We start from the raw sequence: 20581 nt of genomic DNA, 5'->3' as shown, positions 1-20581 counted from the left end.
CCTCCTCCCTCCTCCTCCCTCCCTCTCCTTTCTCTCCCCTTTCTTTCCCCCTTCTTCCTCTTCCCCTCCTCCTGTCCCTCCTCCTCCTCCTCCTCCTCTTTTCTGTTTTGCTTTTTGGGGGTCCAAGTATTATTTTAAACAAAAATACCTTTAATCTCAGAATCTCTGCACCTGTTTTGTGTCCTCTTAGATTACCTGTAGGGCTTCTCACCACAGCGTAAGCTCTGATTATCACACCTTCCTCTTGAAAATTGCGTGCTGGCATAGGTCATGGTATTCTGGGTTAGTTAAATCGCTTTAGAAGGCCTTGCTTTAAGAGCTTCACATACGTTTTGTTTTTTTTAATTCTTACAAGGATTCATGATGATTGGGTAAAATTTTAAATCACTGTTCATTCTGTTTGAGGCTATTAATTCTTGCTGTTCCACACAATTTGGATTGGGTCATGTGACCAGTACCCAAACCTGCACAAACCATACAGCAAAGGGCTTCCTATTATTCTGAGGGAGACCCTCAGGTGCCTTCTCTGAGCTATTTAAGGAGCAGTTCAATTCCAATAAACAGCAGAGCAGCTGCCTCCAGCTCAGTCAAGGAGGCCCAACTGACGTCAAGTGAATGCCCTTCAGAGTCGTCCAGAAACGTTTCAGCACAGAGTCACACCAGAGATGGTGCCAGCTCAGGTCCCCACACACCCACGGGCCCTCCTGACTTGGCTCCCCACCTCCCTGTTGTTTTCAGGATGCGGTAACCCAGGAAGTGGGAGGGTGGGGGCGAGAGAGCTGTTACCATTTCGTGTTACCTCCTGTGTATCTGTAGGTTTGATGGCTAGAATCTCAATCCTGTCCCCCTCCCACACGAGTCCGGGAAGTAAAGCTGGAGACCCAGGTGCGGCGGCAAGGCCTGGGACTTCTCCGCAGCCTGTCTACCCACTGGCCTGATTTCCCGGCACTCAGAGGGCTCACTTCCCCTGGGCGCTGTGCACTGATCTCATGCACTGATGTCAGCAAGCAGAGCCCTGCTCCCTGGTCAGCCCCATCTATCCACTCGCACACAGGATTCCCACTGCCACTCGGTCCCTTCTCAAGTCAGAGTGTCTGTTCACAAATCAGTCCTCACCAGCCTTAGTTTTTCTACAACACACAATAGTTCCAAGGAAGGTGCAGGTCTCAGCCAGTTCTGCTCAAAGACGTTAAATTAGTCACAGTGCAGTGCCGTGCCATTAGCAGGCCACTCATCCTGAGCGATGTCCACCAGGCTAAGCCCTGAGCGAAAAGAGCCACAGATCGATTTAAAATATAATAGCCAAAGAGCTATGTGAAGACCAGCACTGTCCCTACTGCCCACGGGCCTTGGAGCACCTCACCTCACCCTCTCTGGGCGAGATAGTCCTCATGAACAAAGCTGCCGCAACTGGACCACGTGGACCCAGTGTAGAAGACAGGCACCAGGAGCCATCTGGCTTGACCCCATCGGGCTGCCCTGCTCCAGATCCTGGTTACTTGCTCTCCACTTCCTCAGAGCAGGGTGGAAGGTTCCTTTGCATTGCTGAGGAGTAATGCAGATGTCACTGGGAGGATTATTTAAAGAGCAAATGGATCTACAACACAAATTTCAACATTGGCATCTTTCAGGAGAAGGAACAGAGTTCCAATAAGAGGCGAAGGCTCTCCATGACTCTGACAGGCTCACAATTTTGGATCAATTTTTAACAAATCCTCTAGTTTTAAAATCATAGAATTTAATCTCAAACCTTGACCCCCAAGACCCAAGGTCTCATTGGCTGAACAACTCATCCCTGCGTCTGTAACCAGCAATGATAATGTCCGCAACGGGGAGACCCTGCCTTGAGGCTGCCAGATACCCCAAGAGGGGTCCAGAATTCCGCTTGTGCTGGTGGCCTGCAGAGCCGAGTGTCAACATTAATCAGAATAAATCAGCACTTTCAAAAAGAAGTGGAGCAGAGATTGGGTGGAAGGAGGGGAAAAATCTAATATAATGATGAGTTCATCTCCAGGAAAAATTCACTAATTTACCAAAGGTGAAGAACTGTGCCAGCCACCTTTGTGGTCTCAATATCTGATATAAATGATGTTTGAGCAGTTTATAGAAGTGAGTGTAATTTTTTGTCTGATTGAAAGAAAGGACCAAGGCTAATCATCAGAGACGGAATACTTAATCCAATTAATGCTACATGTCCTGCCTGCACTTCTACTTAGGAGGTCTCATCTATTTGAAGTTTGGCTTACACTGCCAACTTCAATTAAAATATGGATAGAATGCCAGTAAAATAATTGCCAGAGTTCATTAACTTCTTCCTCATTAGGCATTATTTAGGCATAAGTTGATGTTTCACAAATAAAGAGAAATTACTATGTTAACTACAAACTTCCAATGAGCCCTGTATGCCTTAAATGGTTCCTAACCTTTGGCCCTAACCCTGAAGCCTCAAGAGGCCTAAAGGTTCGGGTTGTGTGGTTAGTATAAAGAGGTCATCGGTCATCCTAAAGAGAGAACTTTTATCACCAGTAAAGACAAAATGTTTACTTTCGCAAAAGATGACTTGCAACTGAATTACTGGTTAGAGAACTCATCTTCTGCACTTTTAATAGTTTCTCAATCTTTATCTAAAGATTCTTGGACTTATAGACACATTCTCAGGTCTGCGGTCATATTGTCAGGCCAAAGAATGACATCTCAGATCATTAAATTTTAGGACCCTTTAAATTTCAGGACCATGGACATAGTCTTGTAGTCTGCAAGTTCTGATCACATTTCAGATTCACTTCCTGGGCACCAGTCAATGAGAACTCTTACCTCTATTATTGCAGTAGGAATGCAGAAGATTATTTGTGTATGTGTCTTTCCACTTTTGAGCACAAACAATTAATTCTGAATTCTAAAACATCTGTGAGATCCTAATATCATTTTATTTGCCAAGAACAATAATCTAAGCACAGCCATGGGAAAAGAGAATGCAAATAAAATATCGTCCATTAATTTTCAATTGCCGCTTTCATTCTGCAGGCATCAGCTAGTTTCAGCCTTGATCTCTTTATGCAGAAGTAAACATTACATATGTACAAATAGAGATGGTTGTGCTCAAGTTCCAATATTTGCTGAGCATATTGCTAACGCACATGGCTGCATGAGGTGCTGTGGGGGAGAAGGCCGGCTGTAGGTAGAATTCGTGATCTTTGCTCCCCCTACCTTCGATTTACAGTCTCGTTGGTGGGACATCTGAACATGGAGCTTAGAGGAGAGAGACATAGACACAGGATGCCTTGGGTGCTCTGGCCACCCCACACCTCGAGCTGTAAGTGCCTGTGTGAATGGGTCTCAGTATACCTTCCGGATGGGGTGTGTGTGTATGCGCTTACACACCTGCATCAGTGCTGCCCTCAGCTGACAATGAAGGCATTGGCCCAGTGGGAAGGCCTGCCTGTCAACACTGCTTAGGACTCCAGGGTCACTAACCCTGTAGCCTGTGGGACAGTGTCCTGTGCACTCGAAAGTACTGCATCAATATGACAGACCTGTATATCCCGCAGGGGATTCTCCACCCATCACAAGCTCCCCACACCAACACACTTATATGGGGGCTTTTCCTTCTTCAAAGCCAGTGATGGAATGGTCTCCATGCCTTCAAGTCTCTCTGAGTTCTCTCTCTGGCCTCGGGCTCCTCTTCCTTTTTAAATGCTTTCACTAGTGCTGTATAGTTGTACATAATAGTGGGGTTCATTGTGACGTATTCATGTATTCATGGAATATAATTTGCTCCATTTCAATCCCCAGTATTTCCACCTTCCCTCCCGCCTCCCTCTCCCTTCTTCCACTGTCTTCCTTCTGTTTACTTATTGTTTTTTACCATGGTGTTTTGTAGATATGCACAAGTGGAATTCACCACGATGCATTCACACATGCACAAGCATAACTGGCTCAATGCTGCAGTTTCTCCCCTTTCCCGTTGGCCCCCCTTGATCCTCCTCTCATTTAAGGGGCTTGTTGGGTTAGGGCAGGCCACCCAGGAAACGGACTTTTTATCATATATCTTCAAACACCGTCACCTTTGCCATATAAGGTGACTGGGTCATGGGCGTGATCCAGCCATTGTGGTCAGAATTACCACCCATGCTCTGGGGCAGGGGCTGAGCAGATATGTGCTGAGCAGGATGGTGACCACCTTAGAATTCTGCCTGTCACGTTGTAGCTCATGAAATCATTTTCCCACTCTTCAGAGAATATGCATTGAGGATCTAGTCCAGATCTGGATACTGGTCCAGGTCCTAGAGACAGAGCAGGCTGAGGCAGCACTGGCTCATCACTCCTGAGTGGGCTGTGACAGTGCAGTAGAGAAGAGTCTAGAGGGGACATGGGACCCTGACGTCTGGCCTGCTGGTCAGGGAGGGCTCCCTGGAGGACATTAGAAGAACATGAGAGATGAGTACGTTTTCAGGGAAAATGTAGAGGGCAGGAGAAAGTTCCAGAGAGGGATCCCATGGCCCTAGATCACCGTCCACCCAGGGCCTGGAGGAGGACACTTTCAAGGACCAGTATTAGAGAACACCCCCAGCCAGGAAGGAGCCCAGCCACTGGCCTGCCATGTCTCCATGGAGTTGTAAAGAGCTGCAGGAACTCAACACAGCCACTCAGGAGAGGAAGAGAATTCTAGGCTCTGGCTCCTCTGACTGAGAGGACATCCGGGACATCTTCTGCAATGAAGGTGGGAACGAGCCAGCTTGGGAGAGAAGGTGCTCAGCCCAGTGTGGTACGGTCCACCTGAGGCCCCCACGAGATCCTCACGGAGCTGCGAAAGGCAGTGATGAGCTAAAACAGCAATGGCAGCTCAGTGGGGGAGGCCTGGCCTGGCCAACTGGGAGACGCTAGAAGACAGAATTCTCTGGAGGCTGCACCCTTTATTTCAACCAAGTAACCTTGGAGTCAGAAATTCATGAACTCCTGAGGCCAGGAATAATGAGATGTAGATCAAGTAGGTTTCCTAGACCTTCATGTTTAAAAAATAATAATAATGATAAAAAGATTTCCAAAATGTCGTCTACCAAAATGTTTGATAATAAAAGATTCTGCCTTGATTTTTTTTAATGAGAGGAACCCCTCCCTCCTTCCTAATTCACACTTAAAGAAGCATCTCCAGAGGAAGACCTTCAATGGCCATGGAAACATCTTTCTTTTGCTCTCATATTTCACTGGTTTACACAGTAATTAACACACAGCCTCGTGTGACAGAAACAGTGGTCACACATAGCTTGGAAATGAGCAGGTAGCACCTGGGCTCCTGGAGAGACACAGGCTGCTGGGAGTGCCCAGCAAGGGGGACATGGCCACAGTGTTGCTAATCCGGGGTGTCTGTGAGGATGAAAAAGTCACAAGCGCCCTCTTCCCTGGGTGTGCATAGGAGTCCTGGGGCTCTGAGCCAGCCTGTGGAAGTCTAGGTGACCCCTCACCTGGGGGAAGCCCAAGGGCAGGTGCCCAGGACAATGGAGATGTTCCAGGAGCCATCGCTCCCTGGAGCTCCCTCGTCTACTTCACTGCCCACAGGACTGGCCAAGAACTGACATGGAGGCCTTCTGTTTCCAAAGGGTGACCACGTCCAGCCCAAGCTGGTTCTCCCCAGAGCCACTGGTTATTTTGTTGAGACTCAGAAGAGTGAATGTGACAATGATGAGAACCACATTCGACTCCCAAAATATCCCCTGAGCAGTTCCGCTGTCCTCGGAGAAGGAGAGACTCAGGGATCCTCCAGGGCTCACCAGGGACTTGCTGGCTTGAATTTCAAGGCCTCCCTTGGGCGGGAGCCATCGCCCATGGACAGTTAGGCCTCAGCCTTGAGGCCCCCGCCACAGAGGTGCCTGTGTTCCTTCCCTTCTGCTGGGCCTTGCCCTCCCACCGTCCTGCCTCTCAGCCTGGAGACCGAGGACGAGGACAGGGAGGGTGTGCAGTCAGCCTCTGCCCCGCCCGGGCTGCACAGCATGGCTGCCATTTCTGCCTTCTTGAGTGGTTTGTGGAAGGAAGTTTGCTGTACATACATACATACCGCCACCCCTTGACCAGAAGACACTCCCGTGGGCCACATTGCCGTCCCTCTCTGGGTACAAAGGAGCCACAGCAGGTTCTGGGCAAGCAAGAGTGGCCGCTGGTGACCAAGGCCATTCACCTTCATGCCTCTCTGCCACAGAGGCAGACACCCATCCTTGCCTCCTCAAAGTCACAAACTTTAGAAGGAACAAGAGTGACAGAAGCTAACCCCTCCAGCTCTTCAGCGATGGGAGATCACGGGGACCAAAATGGAGAAAAAAGTCTCTCCAGGAGAGCAGGAACTAGACCCGCGGCTGTTAGTTCATAGGCCGCCATGAAATGGCCTCACATTTCTGGAGACCAGAAACCCAAGACCAAGGTGTGGCCACAGTTGGATGCCCTGAGGGCTGTGAGGGCTCCAGGGCTGTCCCCTGGGCTGCAGGTGGCCTCCTTTCCCTGTGTCCCTTGAAAGCATCTTCCTAATGGGCACGCGTTCGCCTGTGTCCAACTTGCTCTTTTAACATATTGAGGCAGGGCCCACCTAATGGCCCCATTTTAGCTCATCTGCCCCTTTAAAAGTCCTGTCTCCAATAAGGTGGCTTTTCTGAGGCAATTGGGGTTAGGACCTCAGCATATGCACGTGGCTCTGTTGTGTCCTGGGGGAACCCTAGAACCAGGACCCCTCCTAGAGCTGAGTGGGAGGGGCGGGCCCAGCTGCAGGGGGTCCTGTGGGGCGAGGCCGACGCGCCTGTGCGGCTCCATCTTGTGACTGAGCCTTGGCCTTTTCCAGTTCCAGGTCCTCCTGCAGGCGTGAAGGCAGCTGCGGCCTCGGCCTCCATGGTCTTCGTGTCCTGGCTCCCCCCTCTCAAGCTGAACGGCATCATCCGGAAGTACACTGTGTTCTGCTCACACCCCTACCCCACAGTAAGTCGGTGCTCACCAGGTGCCCTGCGGCTGTTCTGGGCAGTTTGCTTCGTTGCCCGCCTACTTGGGTCTTTGTGGTGGTTGTATTTGTCCCCGATTGTCTGCACATACACAGGGAAGTCTTTTAGACCTCATTTGAACACACTCCTGCAACATGATGAGGGACGTGGCTGTGAGAGTCATGTTTATTGGGTGAGTCCCCATGGCACGGCCAGCAGCTCTTCAAATCCAGAGCCAGGGGCCTCGACTGCGCCTTAATTGACCATCAGTGGACAACATGGACACCATGATACCAAAATGATTTGTTATCATTACCGTTGTCACTGTGGTCCCGATGATAAAGCGGAACGGTTTCTGAGACCACGTATGAAAACTTACCAAAGAAAGAAGTTGCCAAGAAAAGAGAACAGAGGAGTGGGCTCTGGACACTCCCTCTGTGGGTCTCCGGCTCCTGGCTTAGTAGGTCGCAGGTGGAGTGCTTGCTGAGCATTTGTGGAGTGAAGGCAGGAACTCCTTTTGTTTCTATTGCGGTAAAATATATATCACGTAATGTTACCACTGTAACCATTTCTAATTGTGCACAGATGGAGGCACTGAGGACACTAATATTGTGCCCCCATCCCTGGCCCAGAACTTTTCATCTTCCCAAGGTGAAGCTTGACACTCCTCAGCTAGTCCCCGCCCCCACAGGGTGCCCAGCTGCCCGTCTACTTCCTGTCTCTGAGTTTGACCCAGGGACCTCAGGTGAAGAGGATCACACAGCGCTTGTTCTTTCCGACTGGCTCTTATTTCTGTGAGAGCGATGTCCTCAGGGTTCACGTTGGAGCAGTGTCAGAATTCCCTGCTTCTGTCAGGCCGTGCAGTCTTCTCAAACTAATTCATTAACTTTAACTAAAGTGACGCGTTTCCCAAGTCCAGAGCCTGTAGCGCCCTGAGGCTGGTGCAGGGCAGCTGGGGAGGGCCTGTGTGTGGCCCACCCAGCTCCAGGTCTCTGCTGAGAAAAGTCACATTGTGCCTTCGCTGACATGTGTCAGCGGCAGCACCTCTGCCTCCAAAGTACAGATTTAAACGCAAAGAGTTGGGCTCCAGAACATTTTTGTAAGTTCCCTGTTTGTCCTCAAATATGCCCATGAGCTGTCACCAAGCCCAGGGTGCAGAGCAGCAGACTCCTCCAGGAGCAAGTGCCTGCAGTCCTGTCCTCTGCTCAGGGTAGCCAGTGTCTGAGGACCCCCAGCATAGCTTCTGATTTCCTCGGTGGCCCCATGTGTCCCCATAGCTACCAAAGAGACATAGTCGTTGCTGAAGAGGCTCACTTTCCACTTGAGCTTATTTTCATTCATTCATTCATTCATTCATTCATTCATTCATTCATTCATTCATTCACAGAGCCATTAATCTATCTCCTGTAAGTCTCATCTCTGCTATCTTGACTTCCAAAGCTAGAAGCGAATTAGCAGGGCACTGGAATGCCACCAGATTACTGTCATTCTGTCCTTCCAAAGTGATCTTTGTTTTCAAACTAAAAGTGTGAACCTGGTAATTGGAGCTGGATCTTAGTGAGGGGTGTGTACAGGACAGATGCCCTGGCTGGAGGGAGGCAGTGGGTCACAGCAGGCTGTATCCTCCAGCCTGAGAAGTACACACAGCAAAGCAAAGAGCCAAGTATCGATTCCCAAAATGTAACCAAGGAGTCTGTATGATGTGGGGGGAGTGATTTTCCCAGGGACCCTCTCTCGTTCTTCACAGAACACAAAATTGGACCCGCCAGGACCCTCTCAGTGAGACCTTACCAGAGTAAGAGAAATGGGATCGAATCAACCAGAAAAGGTGGGAAATAACTGAATCTCTCACCTGCTTGACATTTTGCAACCACTCTGAGGGCATCTCTGCTCCGCCTTTTGGCTGTATTGAAAAGCACTACAGATGTAGGCACAAGCTGGTCACTAGGTACCCGTGGGCTTCTGGGCAGCGTCATCGATTAAGTTTTGTGAGAACCTCCCAGAAACCAGTTCTGTCCTCAATACTCAGTAGAGTGAAGTGAACTCACATCAGTTTTACTCAGTCTCCACAGCTACATTACAGTTACTCTACTTCAAACCTCATTTGAGACCCAATTTTTTTTCAATAAAATACCTTTACAGGTCAAGATCAGAAAGAATTAATACATTTCAGATAGTGAATACTTATATATTCCATACATTACTGTTTTAATATGGAATTAATGAGAAGCTACAAATTACTGGAAAGGTAGGGTTTTGTCGTTGTTTTTCCAGCTTTAATTTATGTGAGTCAATTTTAAGCCAGAAATCAAAAGACTGTCAAATTGTTTGAAGTTTGTGCATTTCCAGCTATGTGTCAGAATGAACACCAGGGGGCAGCACCAGCTCTGCACTTTTCCTTGTCCGTAATATGATTTTTTTAAATTTTTTTTTTTGCTTTGAAATGATTTCATAGTTGAATGTAGAACATGGGAGGGTAAATCAGGACACAAGATGCCCTGTAATTTGATCTTCTTTTAAGAGTCCCTCAGCGAACCTCCTCACTGCTGTTAATTTTCTTGTAAGATTACCAATTCATCTCTTTTCCTTGAAAAAGGACCTCGTTAAGACTTTCTGCTCTAATATGTAAAATATGTTGTCTAATAATAGACATTTATTTCATGGTATTCTCAGTTCATACTGGTAAAAGATATTAGGATTTGAAACTCTGCATGCGGCCAGACAAGTTACATTTACCTGGTTCATTTACCTGTTATGTGAAAACATTCATTCCTCTCACCTTGAAGTCCAGCAAACAGTGAGACCGCTGCCTCTCGACCAGGCACTAAAACAGGAAATCACAAAGTTCATCTGCTTCAGAATATCATCCATGTTGTTTGTGGATTCTGGCCATTAATTTCAACATATCATGTTTTGAGTTACTCGTTCACAAACTATGATTACTAATGAAAATCTAAAGAAGTAAAATAACTTTTCAAGGTCCCAGGTAGAAAGCAACTAAGCTATATTTCCTTTCTGGGGCTTCACCCTACATAAAAGCAGTCTGTGAAAAGTTGTGCATATTAAACAGGTACCAGGAACTAGAAGCTGCCTCCTTCACAATGCCAAATTTACTTACATAGAACTTAGAAATTGAGTTAAGAGAAACTTTTCATTCATGAAGAATAAACATTAAAAATCATAAAAAATTATACCAATGAATTGTGATCCATACCAATGATGCTAGTTGCCACCAATGCCTGCACACAGCAGGTGCTCAATAAGTGTTGCCGAGGGGCAGACGAGAATACACCAGCACTATTCTTACCCAGAACCCCTTGGGCAGCTGAACTCCTCTCAGCATGGCCCCCACCGTCACTGAGCAGCCTTCTAGGAAGCAGGGGAAGTACCTCACACCAAGTCCCGCAGCTTTAACCCCAGGTGCAGGTGGGTCGGCCTCCCAACCCTCCCAAGATGGCGCTTAAGAAAGCCCCGGTACTGCTGAGGGCAAGGGTGGGCTGCAGAGGACCCACATGTGGAACCAAGCAAGAGGCGGCTGACCTGACCGCCCGTCTATCTTTATGTTCGTTCATTCCCTCAGAAGTCGCCGTGGACCTCCCATCTGTAAAACCCCCACCACCTCTTCCCACTGCTGTCCCTGTTCCCTTTTAGTATCCGATGTCAGTGTTCAGCTGTCTTGTAGTATTGGACAGCCTACCAGGCACGGTCCCTAAGCCACATGCTTGGTGTTTCATTAAACAGAAGGGGGGAGATGTTGAGGGCCAGAGCCGAGTGGGGATGACGCATGGCATTTTTGCCAGAAGTAGTGGTTGAGAGGTGACGCCAGCAAGCCATTAAGATGATGACTTTTGAATTCTCGCGGAGTTCCCGTTGAGTTCTGGTTGAGCTCACGCGGGGATTCCTGAAGAGTTCACATTGGTTGGGGAAGTGCCGGAGGAGGGATTTCCAGTTGGTGGTTCCTGGAGGAGCCGAATGGCATTGGGGAGAGTTCCCGGGGAGCGTGTGTGGAGTGTGCTGGTGGAGTTCAGAAATAAAGTTTGTTCCTGCTGGAGTGGCTCGTGATTTGTGCCCAGCCAGACTGCGGCACTGTCTGCCTCCAGAAGCCCTCCTCTTGGCCTCCATATCCTCTGTCCTTCTCCTTTATGGCTCCTCCTTTTCCGTCCCCTCCTTTGAGGGTGCATCTTCTAATGCTCTTTCTTACTCCCTCTTCGTATCCGTTCCTACCTTCACGTCGCAGGGGATCTCTTCTTGCAGTGTAACTGTCATCTGATGTTACAGAGTTCAAACTCCTCATCTCTTACTCTGTGTATGTAGTGAACCAATTGGTCCCACATTTCCAACTTCCTGCCACATAAGTCCTCGTGGAAAGCCCAGCAGGACTTCATATCCAAAGGGCCCAGCACTAAACTCATTCTTGCCCCCTTCCCTTCCTGTTCCCTCTATCAGCCAATGATCCAACCACATTCTGTCTTCTAATTAGCATCCTGCAGTGACCGTTGACGATGATTCTTCTTCATGTCACTCATTGCCTTACGGATTACCAAATCACTTATTCATTTGCACAACAATATCATTGAGCACAACCTTGCACCAACCCTGTGCTGGGATCCAAGGGTGCCATCAAGAGAAGCTACCTGCAAACAAGCCAAGGTCTCAGGGACATGTGCCAACCAACAGCTTGACTTCTCTCTCACACCCATGGCCATGGTTTGTTGGTGGACGCTCAGCGTCTTGTTATCTTCGGTCCAGGGCCTGATGCAGGTTTTACAGAGAGGGAAAGAAACGTCCAGCGAGGCTGGCAGGGGCACTAAATGCTCCAGCAGAAATTGATGGCCAGAATTCTTCCCGCAGCCTCACCCTACCCCAAGGGAGCCAGCAGCAGTCTGAGCATGTGTCCAGAAGCTCTAGGGAGCCAGTGGAGGTCACCTCCCTGTGGAACTTGGTAGAAGCACAGGCGAGAGGGTTACTCAAACAACAGGGACCGAGGTGGTTTCCTGGGACATGTGCACAGTCTGGCTCGCAAGAGAATTAAGTGATGGATCTGGGGCAGGAAAGGGGATCTGACCAGAGGAGGCGAATCTGCAGAGTGGCCTGCCGTCTCACGCCCTCTCTCATTGCCCTCCTTGCCTCCCATGTCCACTCCTGGATCTTGGCTCAGGTGCTCTCTGGGGAGCCAAAACTTAGGCACAGGCGTCCACTCTCCACTCCAGCCCACCGTACATGACACTGCCCAGTGTCCCCCAGCTCTGAATCCCACTGGCCATCCCCTGGTGCGAATGTCCTAATGACTGCTCATTTTCCAGTTAAAAGCATCCAGAACCTTCAACGTGGCCCACAACTCCCACCAGCCTCAAGCTCGACTAGCCCTCCCACCCCTTTGCTAAGGCCCCCCACGCCCCAGGCAGGTCCTGCGTGGGAGCCCACGTGTGTGTGCACCTGTGCTCGCTGGTTCCCCCCCGCCGACCCCCTCATCCTCCCACATAAATGCTCTTTCCTGAAGCCTCGGCCTGGGCGCTGTATTTTCACTCCGCCGGGTTTGAGCACTGCCTGGACCCAGCCCCCAGGCTTCCTACCTGTGGTGTTCAAGCTCATGTTATCAGGACCCACAGGGAAATGTGTGTTGCAATCACAATGCAGCGCGCGCACACACACACACACACACACACACACCAGAAGCTATGGGAACAGCGCCTACACTTACTGCATGTAATGCCCACTGATATTTTCTGTTCTGCTGAATTTTTTCTACTGTATTCTATTTTTTAATTGATTGTCGTGTCCCACTAAATGCTTCAGTGACCCACATTTTTTAAAATACTGTTTCACGTCGGTTAATCCTAATGCCTGCCTGATGCAGGAGATGCTGTTATTGGCATCTTTGTTTTACTGAGACTGAAATGGGGACAGTGCAGGCTGGCCTGGGTCACGCAGCTCAGCACCACGGTCAGCCACTCACAGCGGCCACACTCTGAGCCTAGCCTCCCTCATGAAGGCCCATGTCTTCCCCTGGAAGCCAGCTCTGTCCTGCCCCAGGACTCCCCAGCACTGACTCACATGACCCAACCTCTTGCCCTGCCGCACATGGGCGTGGCTTGGCCTCCTCGTGGCTTGTCAGTTTCTTCACGGATACAGTTAGTCACTGTAGTGCCTTGGAGAACCCTGGTGCTATCCTGAAATGGACATTCAGCAAATGGCGCAGTGAGTTAGATGTTAGGGATGCTACTGCGTCATCCAGGGGAGGCTCCTCGCATAGGGAAGCCCCTGCTTTCTGGGAAAGTGTGTGGCCACCTGGGGAGGCTCCCTGTCTCATGAGGATTCATAGCTAATACCCGTGCTCTTCAGTCACTGATGCGGAGAGCATTCTTCTATAGCTCTACCTGAGTGACCCAATGGAGGGTCTCTCTGTTCTCTAACAATAAATCAGGAAGTTACAGAGATCCTCAAGTTGGCCTAAGAATAGCGCATCGTGTTCCATTTGCATGTATCCAGTTCATCAAGTTCATAAGACTTTTGTTGAGCTTTTTGCATGACAAGTACGTGCCAGGCTCTCTGGGCTCTGATGATCCACCCTACCTTATGCTAGACCCTGCATCTTGTCACAGAATCACACAGCTGCAAGAAACCCAGGACATTTCACTGGGGCAAGGATACATCTAAGCATCCAAGATACAAAATTTATGCTGGTTTAGAAAAACTCTTGGGACATTTATTCTTGAAGACCCCTTGGATATACCTCTGTATTTAATGGCCATCTCTAATATAATGATTCTCCATCATCTTTAAAAATTTTCATCATGCAATTCGCACCTCTTTATTCAACTTCTATTCTTAGGGAGACTAGAGAGGAAGTCTGTGTTATATCTCAAAAGCTCACTCTTTAAAAATAGTTTTCTTTCACTTTAACCTGTCCTTACTAAACCAGACAATCGCCGCTCAGTCTTGTCTGTATTTAATTCTCTTTTTAGGTTATCACCAGGAGTCTTTGATTTCACTGGGCTTCATGTAAAGTTGCTACACTTGGTCGAGACACAGGTGACCTGTACCATAGGGAAGGCCACACTTCAGCCTTTGAAATCCTGAGCTCAATATTGTGATTTACAGACCCAGGGAGAATAAAGCATATATTCAGATGGAATTTCTGCATGTCATCACTCCCTGTTAAGTCTCTTCTGAAGCACAGTCTTACAAGATTGCTCGCCCAACTGGGCAGATAATCTTCCAACAAGAATTCTGGCTTTGAGCTGACATCCATTCGTCCTAGACAGCCAGCATATGCCACCCTGAAACGTACTTCTCCATTGCTGCCAAAAGCTTCCTGAGCATCCTCAGACTAAAATACCCTTTTAAAAAAGGGAGTAGACTTTATTTTTTTAGCACAGTTGTAGACTCACAGCAAGATAGAGCAGAAGATGTGGAGATTTCACATCTCTCCCAGCCTCCTCCACATCCCCTTGCCAAGGCTTACTGGGGGTCCATTTGTTACCATTGATGAAACTACACTGACATCATTACCACCCACATCAGGGTTCTCTTGGTCTTGGACAGCCTATGGTTTGTCCAGATGTACAGTGGCAAGTACTCACCACTGTAGGATCCCACAGAATAGTTTCCCTCCCCCCATCCTCTGGGCTCCCCTGTTTATCCCTCCCTCCGTCCCTCCCAATTTCTGGCAACCTCTGACCTTTTTACCATCCCCATGGTTTTGCAAAACAATTCCCTTTCAATCAACTATCTTCTGGAGCCTTTGAAGGACTCTGGCTTTGAAAACATGTTATCATTTTGACTTGGCCTGACCCAAACATGTTGTACTGTTTAAGGAATTAAATTGGCTCCAAATCACTTTCAATTAAAAGTAATGGAAATAGCTATTTTTCCCCATACTTTCTATTGTGAATACATTACTTTTATTCCTAAAAAATACTCTTTTTCACCAATTTCTTTCTTCTATGTGAGAAGTTACATGTCACTAAATCTGTTCTTTCCTGCAGAATTTTTCAGATAGGTGACCGCCCGCCGTCAGGTTGAATTAATAATGCACTTTGACAGGTAGTTAGGGTGGCAATAGTAGGGACGATGGTGAGGGGATGTGGCAGAGTCATAGCGAGGGAGGTCAGGTTGGGCTCAAGTGCCTGGGACCCTGGGAAGCTGCAGTGTGGTTGGCTGATGAGACAGCATCCTCAATCCTCAACATCCAGAAACCAGTTTCCTTTGTACCTTTCTGAATACCAACTTTAATTCACTTGCAAAACATGATAGCAATTTTTTGTACATATATTTGAAAAGCCAACAAATAAAATGTATGGCGTTTGAAAGGCTTTTAGTAAGTGGCCAGCAATGACATCCACAGCGGCCGCTGCCATCACCTCAGCAAAGTGCCGAGGAAGCCACTGGAACTCGATGGCATCAAGTAAGGAGCTTTAATACCCTGGCCTTTCCAGATGCTGCCTGCCAGCCTCTGCCTTCAGAGATCCTTATGCCATAACATCGTCTATTGTCTTTTAGAGATGAGAACAATGAAATAACATGGAAATCAGATCAAAATGAATTATACATAGGAACTTTTAAAACTCTGAAGTTGACTCAGCTCACTGCTCCTTCTTAATGGAATCCAGGCCATTCCACCGACACAAAGTAAGATTTTTTTGTGTGTTCCGAGAGTTCAGTTTCTCTGTAATTAAAAGAGCTCTCTGTTTTGTTTATTTTGCTTTGGGGGAGACGTTTTCTTCTCTATCTCTGCCGTGAACATTCTACCTACAAAATCAGAGCTTTCAAGATTGTTAAAGTGTGTGTGTTAATAATTAGATATCAAAGCTTTTTAAAGCACCCTGCTTCTTTGATAGAATTAGTTTCTCATTAAAAAGTTAATTGAAATTTTTTCAAAGTGGGATTATTTTTATATCAGTCAGACAGGCTGGATCACTTGAAGCCCCCGACTTCAAAGTCATTGCTACACCTCTTTTCTCTTTTGCACTCTGATCATTCTTGGGTCATCACTAAACTCGCCTAATACATAAAGCACTCTGTACTCATTCCAGCCCCTGGTTGGGAGGCGTGGACTCAGCATAGAGCTGGGGGCTTAGGAGAGGCAGGACAGAGGCGGTCCTCGCTCTGAGACCCTGGAGCCCAGCAGGGAGAGAGACTGCAAGACCTAACCCACAAAGGAATAATCCAGGGCCTGAAAAGACCCGTGAACAAAGGGCAGATGTGGCCCCTGATGGAGGGGATTAGAGAAGGCTTTACAGTTCATCCATTAAGCTAAATAAACGTGAGGGATTTGGAGATGGATTCAACAACTGTTGGGTAAACACCTAGTTTTATAGAAATCATTTGAAGTGGCTCATTGTGGCTAATTTTATCTTACTGGTGAAATACTTCTTAAATATGAAAGGGGAAAAAATCACATCAACATCCAAAGGAAAAATGAACTGTGGATGAAGACAGGTCTGGGGTGAGTTATTCCAGGGTTCTCATGGGGACATGGAAGCACTAGGTGACCCTCCCGGGAACCCTTGCCCTCTACAATAGACAGACTGAGGAGCTCCTTAGAAACCTCCTCCTCCCAGCAGACCTGAGGCATAACTCAGAAGGTCCCGGGCTTGAGTGCGAGCAGCCTGGCTTGGCTGTCACAAGATTTATGCCAATGGCTGCGTTTTCCACTGTGTACAATTCGGGGGAGGCAAACACGTCAGAAGTCTTGTAAAACTTTGCTATAAATATATTTTTAAATCAAATACATGAAGTTTCCATTTATTTTCCTAGACATCTTGCAAATATTAATCCATCTCCAACTGTGACAGAGACAGTTTTGTAAAGGGAATTCAAATGATTTTATTTCTGGATTCTGGTTGGGATTGCTCAGAATCCTATCATGCCTCATTTTTAATTAACCTTCCCTTTGCCAACTCATGATCATTCTCGATCCCTGGGGACAAGAACTTACCTTGTAATCTACATGAAGACTCTGAACTCAGTAAATGACATGAGTCCAAACTCAGTGATGATTTATGAATTCTTACCATTCTTAGGCCTGTTGTTCAGAGTCTTTTCATGGATTTTATTACCACGGCCCAAAGGAGAGAACAGTGGTCAGCCAGTTTGTAGCTTCCTTGGCGTCTGGTAATTATCGTCTCTCCTCACCCACGGCCCCACACTCCAGTTCAATGGTATCCGCACAACACCCCACCACTCCCCCAGGGAAATGATCGTCGCCCTCCTAGGTACAACATCTGTGATCATTTGTTTTAACTCTTGAGCGTGCATCCTCAGATAGAATCCCAGGCCACCCCTAACAGCACAGCGCTGTGGACGGTCTGTTGCATGACATCAGTGAAGGTCTCCACTCTTCTCATCCCACCGTCCTCTTGTATAGACCCATAAATAAGTCCTGTGGCTGCCACGTAGAGCTGTTTCAACTGGGGGGTGATGCATAATAAATGGGCTCAATTTTGGACTCTGATGGAGTCAAGATATTTAAGCACCTTTTCAATGAGAAAAAAGCAGACAGTCTTTTCTTCAGACAGCTAACAGAATTTAAGACAACGGCAGAGGAATCAGCAACCTCCAGCCACAACTTCCCACTTACGCCATGTTGCTAGATCCACCAGAACCAGAAGTGAGCTCAGGCAGAAGTCCCCAGGCCCAGGCCCCTAACTCTGGAGTCAGGGGCCTGGGCCCAGAGCTTCTAGGATGTTCCTGCCTCTGGACCTTCACGGTCAGGACCGACGTCCAGCCCAGTTAGCATGGTTGGGTTAAGACTTGGGCATGCTTTAGGCCCATCAAATCTCCAACTGCCACATCTTGACTCTGAGGGTGAGCACTGATGGCTATAGATCTACCAGGAGAAAGTCGATACTTGGATATTTCAATATGAATCCCGAGGCCTCCATTTCTCACCTCCACACGAGTTTCCCCCACCGCCACATCAGGAGCACTAACCCCCAGCCCTGCACCCTGCGTCACCCGGGGCACAGCCTCTGTGTTTCCTCCTGTCGCCTGTCAGTGAGGCTCCCCTAGGCTCCTTTCCACCCCCCTCCCTTGGCTCTTCAAAGTCTTTGATGCAGCTTTACGCTGATGTCTCAGGAGAAGTCCAGAAGTCAGGTCAACCCCTGCTCATGGAACTTCCCCGTACTGGGAGTAGAGAGCCTCTGCCGAAAATGCTCGTGGAAATTAGCACACCTGCTTGCTCACACACCGTCAGACTGTCGGGTGGCAACAGCTGGTATCTGATAATAAAAAAATTAACAAAACGTAATCATAGGCACTGCTTTGATAACTCAGATTAAAATGTCAAGGACAATGTTTCATAAGGAGGCAGTCCTCTGCCCCTCTTTCTCAGAATATTCTGGCTGAGCATTAAGGATTTAATCATAAAGATTTGCTTCACTACCCCAAATGAGCTTCTGATTAATTTTTCCAATTCCATCTTTTCCCTTCTTCCTTACTTGTGCTTCCTCTTAAAAGGCTAACAGTAGTTGAATCATCACCATCCGTCTCTATGAGATCCTGTTTAAATTAATGTTCTGTAATGTGTGGGACATTGCTGTAATGGAGACATTTCCTATCCCCAGGCGTTCTCCCAAGACCCCCAGCCTCCCTCCCTCCTTAACCCCACTGACCTCTGAAGGAGGCTCCACACAGCCTCCTCCCCAGGGAGAAGAGACCTACCCTGTCCCTGGGGCCAGCCTCCACCTCCAGGTGTGACGCACTCCCCCAGCTCCATGTCCATCAGATGCCAAGTTCCAGGGGCTTCCATGGAGCTCTAGCCCCTCCCATCCGAGGCAGGAGGGCACACAGCCAGTTCTCAGCAGAAAATCCTACTCCAGACTCAGCCTCTTTGGGGTTGGATGACTGGAAAAGAGCGAAACCATCACGTCCTGCATCGGCGGCTTCATATCTTTTGTTGGAGAGAAGGTACAGGCATTTGGGGGGATGTTGTCACCTTTAAGGCCATTGCCAAAACTTCAGCACCACAGGAGAAGTCAAGTTACAGAGACACAAAGAAAAGGAACCAACTCTTCACTGTCTGAATCATTCAGTTGGCAACTTTTTGTTTGCCCTCCTGCTGAGGCAAGGAAATGGTGCCTCACTGTGGCAGATATCAGGGGAATATACAGTGGTGTCAAAGAGTGGAAACGTCAGTGTAGCTGGCTTTCCCAAGGAACCCTCAGGAGCCACTGAGCAGTTCCTCTTCTTTCCACTCCATCTGGAGGAAGTTTCCTTCAGTCGACATTTTTCCTTAGCTCTTGGGTGGTGTTCTACATCAATGGCGAAGCAAACAAGGTTGCTTAAGAAAATATCGTTTTGTTGTTGATTTCAGCCAAGCTTCATGTTTCTGGCAAAAATACAAATAAAATAGATATTTTGGAGGTAATAAAAGATGGTTCATACCTCATAGCCAAGATACATATTGAGTTTTAACTAAGAGCTACACATTCTCTACAGAAGATCTTTTATTTTGTAAATATCTTTTCATGCTTCATCGATGCTAAATGTTCAATGAGAGCAACTGATATAATTTGTCTGTCATAAGCTTTGTAAAATGACTCTGCTAACAAGAAAACCTCAGAACGTCCCACGAGACAAGCGCATGCAGTGTTCCTGGTTTGCCAGGAAACAAGGCAAACTATCACAAGACAGAGCTGACTTGAATTCTCTGCTTGATTGCAAAGCTGGTGTGACGTATGCAGCCTACTGAGATGCTCAGGGTTTATTTCACAGCTACCAAGGGGCAAGGAAGTCCTTGTAGCGTTTGGTGCTCATACTTGTGTACATTCCTGTTTCTACCTGTCAGCATTTTTTTTCTGCATGAATGACTTGCTTGAACATTTCCTTTGGTGTGAGTGAGGAATCCATTCAGCTTCTTGTGTCTCTGAAAACATTTTTCTTTTGTTTTCATCTTGAAACATGTGTGTTGACTATTGAATCCAAAGTTGAGTTTTGCTTTCCTTTTGGTACTTTGAAGATTTTGTTCCATTTTCTTCTTACTTGGATTGTTTTTGAAATGAAATCTGCCCTCATCCTTATCTACAATTGACATAATTTGTCTGTCATAAGCTTTGTAAAATTGTAAAATCAATTTACATTAATTTATCATTTATTTGAATAATTTATCATTCCCCCAAATATATGTCTCTCCTCTGGCTGCTTATGAGATCGTCTCTCCATTTCCAGTCTCCAGCAACCTATGATGGTGTGCCTTGGAGGACTTTTCTTAGTATTTTTGAGGCTGGGTTCATTGAGATTCTTGGCTCTGTGGGTTTATAATTTCTACGGAATTTGGAAATGGCCTAGCCATTGCTTCCTCGATAAATTCCTCAGTCTCTCTGCCCTCGGTCCTTGTCTTTGGGGACTCTGGGAAGTCCACCTGAGTGTCAGGTTGTTGGTCAGCCTTCCACTGTTGACAGACGGCTGACTTTTCATCTCTCTTCTGTCTGTCATCCATTAGTACATCTTCAATCTGTTCTTCCTTCAATATCTAATTGGCAGACAATCTATTCCACAGTTTTTTCTATCTCACACTTTATAATTTCATCTCAAGTTTGACCTGAGTATTTCTGTATTTTTATATCATTTAGATCTTCATTTTGAACACAGTGGAGTTACGACACAGCTATAACACGATGACC

General features: G+C 47.4%; 1 protein-coding gene across 2 annotated transcripts in view; it reads left to right on the top strand.

Moving 5' to 3' along the window:
* The window catches only part of Dscam (DS cell adhesion molecule), a 655493-nt gene that overhangs the window by 568205 nt on the left and 66707 nt on the right, over window positions 1-20581 (top strand). For both annotated transcript variants that reach the window (XM_048803693.1, XM_048803694.1), the window contains exon 20: window positions 6824-6957. In XM_048803693.1, the coding sequence (XP_048659650.1) occupies window positions 6824-6957 (134 nt within the window). The remainder of the gene's footprint in view (window positions 1-6823; window positions 6958-20581) is intronic.

Source organism: Marmota marmota, unplaced genomic scaffold, assembly GCF_001458135.2.
Source record: "Marmota marmota marmota unplaced genomic scaffold, marMar, whole genome shotgun sequence".
Lineage (NCBI taxonomy): Eukaryota > Metazoa > Chordata > Mammalia > Rodentia > Sciuridae > Marmota > Marmota marmota.
Note: the sequence above shows the minus strand (reverse complement) of the source record. Positions and strands in the feature narration are given on the sequence as shown.